Source organism: Manacus vitellinus, unplaced genomic scaffold (assembly GCF_001715985.3).
Source record: "Manacus vitellinus isolate BGI_N305 unplaced genomic scaffold, ASM171598v3 scaffold_12_pilon, whole genome shotgun sequence".
Taxonomy (NCBI): Eukaryota; Metazoa; Chordata; class Aves; order Passeriformes; family Pipridae; genus Manacus; species Manacus vitellinus.
Genome location: NW_021938949.1, coordinates 17697845 through 17710652, shown reverse-complemented (window position 1 = coordinate 17710652; position 12808 = coordinate 17697845). Strand labels below are relative to the sequence as shown.

General features: G+C 42.0%; 1 protein-coding gene across 1 annotated transcript in view; it reads right to left on the bottom strand.

Moving 5' to 3' along the window:
• The window catches only part of CUNH16orf71 (chromosome unknown C16orf71 homolog), a 63095-nt gene that overhangs the window by 44522 nt on the left and 5765 nt on the right, over positions 1-12808 (bottom strand). Inside the window, exons 4-10 of the mRNA XM_018067683.2 lie at positions 12026-12499; positions 9610-9706; positions 9074-9206; positions 8000-8143; positions 7520-7588; positions 5283-5636; positions 3313-3472 (exon numbers count right to left, since the gene is read on the bottom strand). Of these exons, the coding sequence (XP_017923172.2) occupies positions 3313-3472; positions 5283-5636; positions 7520-7588; positions 8000-8143; positions 9074-9206; positions 9610-9706; positions 12026-12499 (1431 nt within the window). The remainder of the gene's footprint in view (positions 1-3312; positions 3473-5282; positions 5637-7519; positions 7589-7999; positions 8144-9073; positions 9207-9609; positions 9707-12025; positions 12500-12808) is intronic.

The window sequence follows — 12808 nt, the reverse complement described above, 5'->3', positions numbered from 1 at the left end:
GTGGAAGGTGTCCCTGCCCATGGAAGGGGGTGGAACAAGGTGAGCTTTAAGGTCCCTTCCATCCCAAACTATTCTGGGATTCTACAATTCCTAGAGTAACCCGCTTGTGCTGCTCCCAGACATAAATCTCAGTTACGAGCCTGGCAAAAGTAAAAGCTATTATCTGGATCCCACCTAATGGGAATGTAATATGGAAAACAACATCAGTACAAAGTTACTCCATCATAATAAGCAAGATGAATGAAGTGACAGATCAAACCCATTTCATTTTACATCCCTATTTAACTGGTTTACGTACTGTGCAGCTTTCCTTCTCCCTCCCTCATCAATAACACTCTGCTCAAACACTGAAACAAACCCTGGGCCTGTTACTCTAAACTATTAATTCATCCTGACCTTACAACAAGGATCACATCACCACTCTGCTGGCTTTCACAGGGCTCTAGATGCTCACATCAGTTCTGAATCAGATCCAAAGATCCAAATGTGGGAACTGAAATAGGTCCAAAGATTCAAATGTGGTCAAGGGGCCCAGTTTCAGAAGAGATCAACTCATGCCAGTCTTAAATTTCACTGAAAGTTTACCTGGTGAAGGGGAGCAGAAAAAATCTAAACCATTAAAAAATACAGGTTCTTCCACATGTTATTTTTAAAACAAAGAGGTGGGACAGATGGCAAAAGTATTGACACCTAAAGACACAGATGTGACAGGCAGAATTCTTAGAATGAACCCAATGATTTCCCAGGAAAGTTGGTACCTGCATAACCTGAAAATACACTGGATCTCAGCCCCCTCCTCAGAAGCTGAAGTGGTCCTGGAAGTTAGTTCTCAGTCTCCCAAGATACCTGCACTGTTTGGAAAGTGTTATCCCCAACCCTGACTCTCAAAGTGAAGCTGAGGACAGAGTCTGACTGAACTAGGTTAAGAAAAAAACCAAAGCACATTAAATCTGAGTTTCACTGCTTTTATATTTTAGACAAGAACTCTAATGTAACCCTAATGCAGCTTTTAAAATTTCCTTTGCCAGTCTTTTTCAGCATCTCAGCTACAGTAATTGCAGAGTTTCTAAACTTTCTCTCTGATTATTATTCAATTCAATAATTTATGTACATTATAAATGGTCAGAGGAATTCTGGAAACTATGACAAGTGTTCCAGATCTGAACATCTATCACTGCCAAAACAAAGGACTTACAAAACAAATTTGAAAGTGTGCTACTCTGTCAAATACTGGGGCTTGTTCTTTGAATATACATGTTTATATATAGATATTAGATATTTTCACTGAGACATAGCTGCCAAATTATAGCTTCTTTAGTTTTAAATGTCAAAACATTCAAGTTTTTCTATGTTCAGAAAAAAAGAAAGAAAAGAAAACCCTGTTCTAATAAAAAAAAAAAGCTGCTATCAAGGGGGATTTCAAGTTATCTTATAAAGGACTGTTACATTTGATATATGATGTTGACACATTTTTCATTCTTAATTTTACTAATGAATATTCCTAAAGAAGAACTAAGAGCAAAGTTGCCCACAGAACAGAGTTATTCCAGGTTGTGCTGGCTTGTTTTGCCCGGCAGTGCCTCGGGAGGTCAGGCAGGCTTCCCCCAGGCAGGCTGGCAGTTAGTTTAGAATCATGGAGTGGTCTGGGTTGGAAGGGACCTTAGAAGTCTCGTCCCACCCCCTGCCACGGGCAGGGACACCTTCCACTAGCCCAGGTTGCTCCAAGCCCCATCCAACCTGGCCTTGGACACTTCCAGGGATCCAGGGGGCAGCCACAGCTTCTCTGGGCAACCTGTGCCAGGGCCTCACCACCCTCACAGGGGGGAATTTCTTCCCAATATCCCATCTAACCCTGCCCTCTGGCAGTTTAAAACCACTGCATCTTGTCCTGTCACTCTCTGCCTGTATAGAAGTCCCTCTCTCTCCCTTTAGGTGCTGAGAGCAGTTTCCATGGGCAGCAGAAGGCTGTAAACCCCAGGCAGCAATGCCCACGTCCTACTGCCATGACTGGCTGGCAGGAGCATCACCAAATCTATCAGGGGCATATTCACACTGACATTCAGCTACAGCAGAGACACACCCTGAGCTGCACTCCAGAGAAACCCCATTACCAAGCTGTTATCTTCATTTTATTGGCTTCAGCACAGCAAATATGGGAAATGACCACGATAGAGAATAATTCCGCATTGCTTGGTGCATTGTCAGGAATGAGATAGCAAGGCTCAAGTAGATTCCTGATGAGCAAGTAAGTGTCTGCATCTTAATGAGGGCTAACTGGAACTGGGTGGTACCTGACAGCAGCAAGAGGCTGAAGGATCTTACACCCCCAAAACAGAGCTCTGGGCAGTGCCCTGACCTTGTCAAAGCAGGCTGGTGGAGGGAAAGTCAGCTGGCAGTTTGTTAGTCCTTTATTTCTCATCAGTGATTAATCCAGTGCTAAATAAAATGAGCTTTCAGATCTCCAGAAACACAGTAATCAAGTTAGAAAGCAAACCTGAACGGTCCAGCCCCCAGTTTAGGGTTGTAAGGTCTTTCAATTTTTGTACTGACAGAAGAGCTTTGTTATCACTATCAGCCCAAATAAATCAATACAGATAAATTCTGGAGTTACTCATCTCCTCTGACCTTCTCAGCTGGCCCTGTGCTCAGTGAACTCAGTGAAAGGATGAAGCAGGACTGCATATCACAGCATCACGGAATGACTTGGGTTGGAAGGGACCTTAAAGACCATCTCATTCCAAGAAGACATAAGCAAACATTCTCAGGAGGAAAACCAGCCCTGTCCTCCAAGCCTTATTTTAGGCTTTGGGAAAAATCAGGATAATTTCATACTCCCTTAATCAGGAGCAAAATCTATTACTAAATTCACAGTCCTCAAAACCTACCCACTAAATTGACCTATAAAGCTGCTGGGGGCAGACAACCAGACAGGACTCAGCATAAGCTTTGCTTTAGGAGTATGACAGTAAAAGTGTTTCACTTTTTAAGAAAAAGTTATGAAAAATCATGTGGGAGAGCCTGGTTCCCATGAAGTAAATGACACTGAGCACACTGATTTCATCAAGCTGGGCTCCTGCCATACTGTGACAGGTTAAAACTCGTGGGCAGCTGCATGGGGAGCACTCCCTGCACAGGAAAGTGGAAAAAATACAGTTAGTGTGAGAGAAGAGCTGTGGAACTGCTCATCTCATCAGGTAATGGTGCTCCATAACAAACAGATTTTAAATAATGCAACGAAAATGACTTTTTGCTCTAGGATCACACTTGCCCGTAGCCAGGAAGCCACTGTGAAAGGCACAGGCAGCCACTGACCATGTGGAACAGAACAGGGGTGTTCTCTGCCATGGGCTGCTTCCCAGACACTGACTGCTGAGGCTGCAATCCCTCCAGCTGCTCCTGGAATCTGAGTCTCCTCTGTCTCTCTTTCATCTGCTCTTCTTTTTGGGATAGCTCTCTTTCACTTTCTTGTGTCCTGAAAAATATAGAGATTCTGCTTTGCTTTAGCTTTTCACTTGGGAGAAAAAGCCACTTGTTCATCTGTTTGCATTTATTTTTTTTTTTCTTGTATTTATACCACACACTTGAGAGTCAAACACGACATGAAAGGCTAAAATAGATTTAGAAAGATTTTTAGGTGGTTGTGGGGGGCCACAAGAACTTGTCATTGGATGAAATCATCTCTCTGAGAAAAACACCCAACCTCAAAGCAAAGCAGCAGAGCTCAAATCTCTGATAAGTGGTGATGATCTATTTGGAGATCAAAATTCCTTTAAGCAGAGATGTGTTTGTGACATTTCACTCCCCATCTCCACAGCAAAATTCTCAGTCTAACCCCATTCCTGTCCTATCTGCCATAGGATAGGACAGTGACAAGTTTCCCTGACCCAAGACCTTCCATCTTTCTACATTTTGATTTGCAGGAAGATTTCCTCTGCCATGGAGTTCAATTTCTTCTGACTTCTTCCAGCCCCAGGTGCCCCAAAAATAATGAGAATAGCAAGAAAGAAAACTGAAATCGGTTAAAATCATTTTGAGCTACTACTTGGATAATAACTAACCCAGATCCTTGCCTAGCTGTGGGTTCCCATCTCTGTGGCAGGTTAACAGGTAGCCAAAATGGAGTTTTATACTCCTGATGGAAGCAATGAGCTTTAATGTCAGGAATTCCATAGAGGAAAAAACCCTGGAACCAACCATCTGCCATTTAAAGCAAGTACACAGGAGCTGAGGTGTTTAAGTGGCAGGGCCAGCAACTGTTTAACTCTGAAACAGTCCCAGTCTCCAGAGCAGGCACATCCTAATTCTTTCCAGGGCTCATATGTCAAAGTCATTTCAGTCTGAAAATAGCAGGCAGAATATAACCTTTGAAAAGGCAGTATAATGGAGCTCTCCCAAACAGCTGGGTAGGTGCACCACCTGATTTCACTTTAAAATTAGACCTTCTGCAGAATACACAACATTAAACTAAGCCCAAGGAGGCAGAGGCCCAAATAACTCTGCTATTTCCTCAACTGATATCACTCATTTCTACTTTTTAAAGCTTTTCAAGGTATTCCTTTGGTATTCCTCATGGGTGTACTTTGTCCCTCCAAGGTTTTGCATTTTCCTTGATGACAAAGTGCCAGAATTCCTTTGTTTGGAAGAAAATGTTACAAGGGGAGGCTGGTACATCTTCCAGTTTGTAAAAGGTGCTTGATATTGAGAAACAGAAATAAACCATTTCCCATTCCTTCCAGGAACACAAAAAAATAAGCTTAAATTGAAGAGAGGATAATTTAAGGAAAACTTTTACAACTGTAAAGATAATTAAGTAACAAAATGTACTACCTGGGAGTCAAGGAATCCTCAACATTGAGGATTTCAAGACCAAGTTATATAAAGATCTGCCAGGAAAGGATTAGATTTTACCTCACTCTGTATTGCTAAAGGGAGATTGACCCTTCCAGACCTATTTTCTAGGATGCTGTGCTTATGAAACCCCAGTGCTCTTGTTCATAAAGGAAACCAATATTGTTATCCTCCTCTTCTACAGAATAAAAACTAAAGAAAAAGGCTAAATTTACAATGTCAGAAGTGCCATAGCACAACTAATCCCAGGCCACTTCACTGATCCACTCAGGCTTCCTCTAAACCTTGCAGCAGGAGCTGCCAGGACTGTTGTTGTTCAGGTAACAAAACCAGACACCCTTTTGCTCCAGCTCACAGACCAGGTAGGTAATGTTCTTTAATCTTGGACAATTACACAAAAATCAAAACCACTGATGACTTTTCCTGTGGGATACCTTGGCAATTCCGTTGTAATTAGAGGACACTCTGGAGCATTTCCTGAATTCTGAACCTTCTCAGCTTCCATTTTGTTTCCTTTTTCTATGTCAGCTTCATTGTCCCCACAGCTTGACAAAGGGGGACTTTTCTTCTCTGGTTCCAATCTCATTAGTTTCCTGGGAACCACCTTATTTGTCTCTTGCCTCACTTTACAAGATTGGGTTTCATTTATGTTAGAGGAACCTCTGTCTTCCAGACTTTCTGGATCCAGTTTCTCAGTTGGAGCAGATGCTTTACAAAGAAGCTCCGAGGTCTCTTTACGGGCTGCTCGGAGTTGTTGCAGTAACAGGCTTTTCCCTGAGCAATTCCTCCTATAAAAGGAAATAAAAAACTCATTCAATGCAAGACAAAGCATTATATGAATAAATTCAATCTCTGAGGAACTTCTCATATGAGTAACAGCTATGAAACAAGGGCTGGGCATCTACAGGAATGATAACTGTTGGTAGTAGCAGCAACAGCACTCAGGTGACACAAAACACCACAGAGGCAGAACACAGAATTTATCTTAATGACAATTTATTTACCTCTTCTGTATTTCAGGCACAACACACACCTACTACAAGAGCCCTCAACAAATATATCATTGGAAAAGGAAATCAGAGCCTACAGATTTTTGTCCCCTTTGGATACAGGGGTTGGGATTCAAATACATACAGAAGAAAAGTTTTTTCTAGTAATTGTAAGAATTTTTGAGTGTTTGGCTTAACCAATGTCTTCTCCAAGTTAACAAGACTGCTAAACTGTCAGCAATTACATTACTGTGATATATTCTGTTGTGGAAAGTCTGGTCATGACCTAGCGGGCAGATATGGTGATTTTGCAGTTCTGTTCCCAAGTCACCTGCTAAAATCAATTTGTACCTCATCTGGTGATTATGAGCAAATAAAACACCTTATTTTAGTTGTACCTGAAGAGTACACAGCCTGAGGAGCCATTGGTTTGGGTTGGACAGTAATGCTGTAGGTTGGTGGTGTGTATGAGCACTCAGCATCGTAGGTATATTGTACTACAGAATATACAGAATATGTTTAATAATTCCATCCAGGGAAGAGTGAAAATGGCATTGACCCCTTGTGAATGAAATCAGAATCTTGCCCTGCTGAGACCAAGAGGATTTCTCTATTTACAAACAGAACTGAGCAATATTTGCCAGGCATTTCAGTTGGGTATGTTCTTTAGCAACATGAAAGCAAATCAAAATCCAATCAGCTGAGCTCTGCTCTCCATCACTCGATTTACACTGATGCAACTGCTGAATCTGAGTCAGTGTCAGGGAGAGTTCCCCAAGCATCACCTCATCCCTGCCTTTTGGAGTTTGGATTAGATGTCCTAAATGATATTGTTGAGGCTCTGCTCTTTGTCAAGTCATTTCTTCTTTCAGACCATCAGAAAAAAAGTATAATTGGCTGGCATAACAATACATGTGTCCTGCTGGTCCTCTGCACTGCTGCCATGTGAACTTACACACAGCAGACTTTGAAATGAATCCACAGCATAAATGCAGGAGGATCCTTAAGGTTTGACATCTCTGCTTCACATTAAACAAATGTCTCATAACTTATGGGTATGAATCAAGCCCTGAGTTTAGTAACAGGAAAAGGCTGACATCTGTGCCTATTGAGGAATTTACAGTTTAGGATTCCATCCATCACACTCTTTCCCCTTCCCCCTCCAATTAAGGAGAACTGGGAGCATCCCTGCCCACACAATGTATTCAACATCCTCTTTTAATTTCTATCTATTCTAGCTTGGTTTATTTTTTCTAAAAAATAAAGGTTTGTCTGAGTCAACTCCCTACAACACTTTCAAAGACTGACTGTGAGTCATTTAAAGGACAGTTCTTGTGTCAGTCAAACAGGTCTGGAGAAAGAGTCACATTTCCCAGCCACCCAGGGCTACTGCAGTTGAGTTTTGAGTTGTTCCTCTGCAGCTGTACAGGTGCAAGGGCTGCACTGCCTCAAGGATCAACAACTGTTTTCTACCTTTGGCACCTTTACCATGCAACAGAAAAAGTGATCTCCTGGGGCCAGACAAACACTTTCATTATTGGGCTTTTTTTGCTGTAAAGACCAGAAATGGAGAGATTTCAGTACACAAGCTTTCACTTGAATCACTGTTAGGGCAATTATTTTAATTCCAGAAAGAATCAACATCCTATCACTTGAACTGGGGTCATGGTAAAGAATCTTACATTCTGCTTTCTGCTTCATCCTTAATTGTCACAGTCTCTTCTTCTTCTTCGGTGGAGCTGTCACTTGAACTTGTGAAACAAATCAGACCACATGAGTTAACTCTGTTCCAAATGGGTGTTGGCTCTTCATCAATTATACTGAATATATATATGAAATATACATATAATACAAATTTAGAAAATTAGAAAAAGGGAGAGACTTTCAGAGAAGAACTCCAGGTGTTATGGATAGTTCTTCACACTATTACTCTAGCAAAAAAAATTAAAATATTCAAGCAACCAGATCAAAATGTGTTACCTGTTTATTATCTATTAGCTGTTTATTAACTACAAGGTTTCTTTTGATGATAGAGTGTGGAAGAAAAGACCAGTTTTAAAGTTACATTTCACAACCATGCAATGCAGAGAGGAGGTTTCAGTTTCCCACTTTTTGTTACTTATTTCTCACTACCAATAAAGTGGTATAAATCCAGGCTATACCTTTGTTCTTCCTCAAGGAATGTCACCGAGTTCTGTGGTTCATCATCTCTTAAGTCTAAGTACACAGTTGCAGGCTCTGGCAGGCTCTGTAATCTAATGTTCCTTCTCAGAGAACTTAGACAGGATGATGGCAAGGCAACATCCCTGCATATAGAAAACACCATTTCAGCATGTCCTCTGCCTTATCCAGACAAGAAGTCCTGCAGAGTGTGGATTAGGATCAAAACCGGGTTGAGAAAAGAGCTTTGTGCTTGGCTACCATACAGATTCCAACTCTACTTCTGTCTACTATCCACCACCTTTCAAAGCTTAATTCAAAGATTCAGCTTCCCCCAGGCATACAGATCACAGGCAGGATGATGAGGGATATTTAGTTCTCAAAATCTGACAACATCAAATAGTTCTGTAGAACAAAGGCAGGCAGTTATGGTACCAATTAGCTGTGTCAATGTGAAAGAAAAGGTCTCCCTTTTCCTCTCTGCCACTTTTGGCAGTTCTGTTTTATCCTTCAGAGCACACAAAGTGCAAATCATCTTCATGGCTCTCTCTGCTCTGGCAATGAGGATACTTCCCACCTTCCACTCCACAGGCTTTTTCACTATTGTTTCCTCTGTGCCTACACCATTGCTGTTGTTTGCTCTGAACAGCCTGAAAATCCACTTCTTTCACACAGAACCCTCCATGCTGCCCTGACATCTCCACTGATACCCACAAAAAACCATCCTGTACATTTTACCTAAATTGAAGTACCAATAAAAAGAAATTGGTAGCTTGGATGACAAAAAAAGTGAAGCTGATAATTAGCTCAGCCTCATTTTCCTGCCTTTCCCGTTTGTCTCAAGTAAGGCCTGGACAAAGGTGGTGGCTGATGGATAATGCTGAGTTGTTTATCATCAAATGTATAGCAATGACTGAGTCTTAATTTTCCCCATTAACATCCCTGTAGCATATTGCAACCATGGAATCAGCTTTCTGCAGTGGCCACAGGGAACAGCACCTCCAGAAGACAGGGAGTTCCCAGTATCCCTACTGGCAGCCAGGATTACCCAGGGTATGTGACAGAAAAGGACCTACTTATTGTCCTGCTCTTCTTGAAAGGAGTAGGGCTTGGCTGGCAGCCACCTGCAGAGAGGAGACACTGTCCTGGACTGCCTGGCACACAGCTCTTCCAGCTCTTTCAGGAGCTCACAGTTCCTCCTGAAGGTCTCTACGGAAGAGCAACAAAAGGAATCACCAGTTGTGGTCTCCTGCCACAGGATCACCCAACACACCCAGTCCTCATTTCCACATTGTCCCTTTTCCTACAGTCTGTCAGAAGGGGAAGGATAAAGATATTATTGGCATCTGGCTCTGACTCCCTTCAAACCTTCATCCAGCTTGTCTGATCCACTCCTAGGCCGTGGCAGGCCACGAAGCACTGGCTTCAGACTAAGAAAACCAGATGAAATCTTGAGGGAAGCTAATTAAACATGTTTTACAGGGATTAAAAACCCCCACTACGATTTCAACATTCAAAATCATGCTGCAGGGAATGACTTAAACACAGGAACCTGAGTTTTATTTATTTTTATACACTTTCAGCAAAGCTGGTGTTAATTTAGTAATATTACCACAATCTGCTGAGAAGAAAGCAACTTCTGCATGAGTGTTATCTCTCTGCTGCTCCAGCTCCTCAAGATTCTTGTCTAGATCCCATTTCTCAATATTCTGAAAGAAGACAATAGAAATGTGATGGAAAGTTCACTCCCAAAAGACCATCCCTAACTTCACTGCCAGCTTGCTTTCAGCAGCTCCACAAGGAACTGCTGGAAGGAATGGAATGATTTATTATATCCCTTTGGACAGTGCATCTCTCCAGCTGCTTCATCTCCTTCTGCTGAGGTTTTTTCACTGACAATCACGAACCCTTTTGAAATAGGCTACAAAAAATCCCTGGAGACAGTGAAAGAGATTAAAAAATGGCCTGATCCGAGACCAAGCACATGTATTCTGATCCTGAATAATGCTGAGAACTTCTCACTGCCACTCATAAGAGAAGAAATTCTGGCTTTTCCGTTCATTGAGATGAGGCTCTGAGCCTTTTCCTCCCTCTCCAATTCCTGACCAGGGTAAATTCCCATTCCCCTAGGTACAGTCAGCAATCTTGGGTGCAGATGCAATCTCCCAGCTGCTTATTCCACAGTGAATATAGGATTCATTGCTAGGAATCCCACACACCTGGCTGAGAGCACACTCACACTGCTAACTCAGGTATGAGAACCAGCCTGCCATGACAAATCCACATGCATTTAAAACACCGATTGCTTCTCCTCTGAACAACAGCTGAAATGGAAAGTTTAATTAAAAATACTCACATCCATCTGAAATATCATCACCAGAACTTAGAAGTACTCATGAGTTTTATTAAAAGGAAGGGGGCTGTCAGTCGTGACAAGGATGTCACAGCTACAGCAAACATGCATTTCTCATAACCACTCCCAGGTTTTAGAAAGCAGAAGCAGATTCCAAACCCAGCAGTTTCACCCTGTAAAACCTCTGTCATCTGCCCCTCTTGTTTCAGAGAAGACTCTCCGTCCTTCCTGAGCAATAAATCTTCACACACACCTGAACCCTGACTAGTTCTGTTCTAACATTACACACTGCAGCTGATGGAAGATAAAAGCCTGATGAGAGTCACAAGTTGAAGTCTCTCACCAACACAAAGCTGACACTGGTTCAACAATGCCATTATTTATTGGTCTGGAACAGCAAGAAAGGACTGACAACTGAGAACTACATCACAGGTTCTGTTTTATCAAAAAGCCCGAAGAGAAAGACAATATATACATTTATTTTATTATGATGCAGTTAGAACTAAGCTTCTCTTTCAATAATAGTGCTGAAGTACAAACCATTATAATAACAAAGATCAAAATATCATCTAACCTGCTTTATTAAAGCTTTAGACTCCTTAGTCTTACTAGGAACAGCACTGTTGGAAGGTACTGGACAGGGTCCAGAAGAAAAGAATTTAAGATTTGCACAATTCCATTTCTAACACAGAAAGGAATTTAAGGGAAAAAAATCAAATTAACTGATATGAATCAGGAAGCAACTGTATATGAGTTTTAACAACTTGACATAAATGAAATACTTTGCTGAGCTGGCAGGTAACAACCACCTTCCAAATTAAAGTGAGAACACACTGAGCCTGGTCTCAGTACCCAACCAAAACCATCAGCTAATTAAATCACTGATATCAAACAGGTTCTGAAAGGCAAATGATGCCTCCTGAATTAATATAGCAACTGATGTACATGAGGTGAAATGGGAATTAAACCCAGAACCACCTGAAAAAGATCCCCTCCAATGAGGCAACACAATTTAACACACAGGCAAGCAGCTGCATTCTTTGCCTGCACTGGAACAGCTCTAACATTAAAATGTATATTTGTGAATGTAGATGAAAGGGAAAGGAAATATCTGTACTCTGACCTATGGAAGGCTCTGAACAGAAATATCAGGTCATGCTCTGTGCTGATTAAGTCCTAATGAACTCAAAAATCAATAAAGGAAGACCTATAACTACAGTACTGAAGAGAACCATCTCTCCACGCTGGGCCACATCCCAGCTAACACATAAGCTAGTCATCCCACAGAACTAAGGAAGAGATTTAGGATTTCAGGAACAATCCTAACCATCTTCTCTTCTCACCTCCAGCACTACAGGAAAGATCAGACACTGAAAGGCCAGAAAGGTCTCTGTTTTAGTGCTAAGTCTGCCTGGAACCAGAAGAGTCTCCTGCGCTTCCAGAGCCAGATGCTGTGGTTGGCTCTCCTGAGGTTCCAGGAGCCACACTGCTGATCCACTGGTTTTGCCACCAAGATGGACTTGTAATGACAGCTCTGAGACAGCTTTTGGTAGCTTATAGAACACATACCCTCTGTATGTGCAGAAGTTGGCACTTCAGTTCCTCACTTTAGTAGGACTCTGCAAGCAATGCACCGTGCCCCCACCCCCCAAAGTTTGTTCTTGGGGCCACTCACCTGCAGTGACAAATGGGTCACTTCTCCAAGATGCTCATCTGAGGAGGTCTCTCCCTTTGCAATTCTTTCTAGACTGTTGTTGATACCACAGGAGGGAGGTTTGACATCCTGCTCAGGGTGGCCTGGGGATGGCTCCAGAATGGTTTTGGAGAGTATCTTTGTCTTTATCAGCTTTTTTCTCTCTTTTTTACTGTACAGCCCTTCCACAGACAATGCTGTATCCTTGGCCTGTCTCCTGCCCAGTTCTTTCTCTTCAAGGTGATCTGTGGAATCTGCAAGAGACTCTTCAAGAACAGCTCCCTTTTGGTTTGGCATTTCTTCAGTCTGCCTGGCAAGATTGCAAGTCTCATCTTTAATCATTTGTACATCTTCTTTTGCAAAGATTTGGGTACCATCTGTTTCTTCCTGAAAGCCAAAACTTTCCAGGTCTCCATTCCAGATTTCCCATGGTTGTCTTTCTGTTTCCTGGATTTGCTACAGGTAGAAAAAGCACACATGTGCAGAAAGTGATATCTCCCTGAGCTTTAGAAGCAGATAATAAACCAAAACAAAGTGATTGGAAGACAACAAGTCCAACTCAGACACCATATGGAAACAACCCACACCACATCCACCACGGAAAACAGTAAGACTGTTTACTTTCCAGAAACTTTAATTTCAGGAAGTGCTAAACATCCTTGAAATTTCTTTTCCTTACACGTGCTCATTGTAGGACATCTCTCACACCAAGATAAACAATGGGGAGTTAGTCTTCCCATGATGGAACAGTAGGGTCAGCTGGCT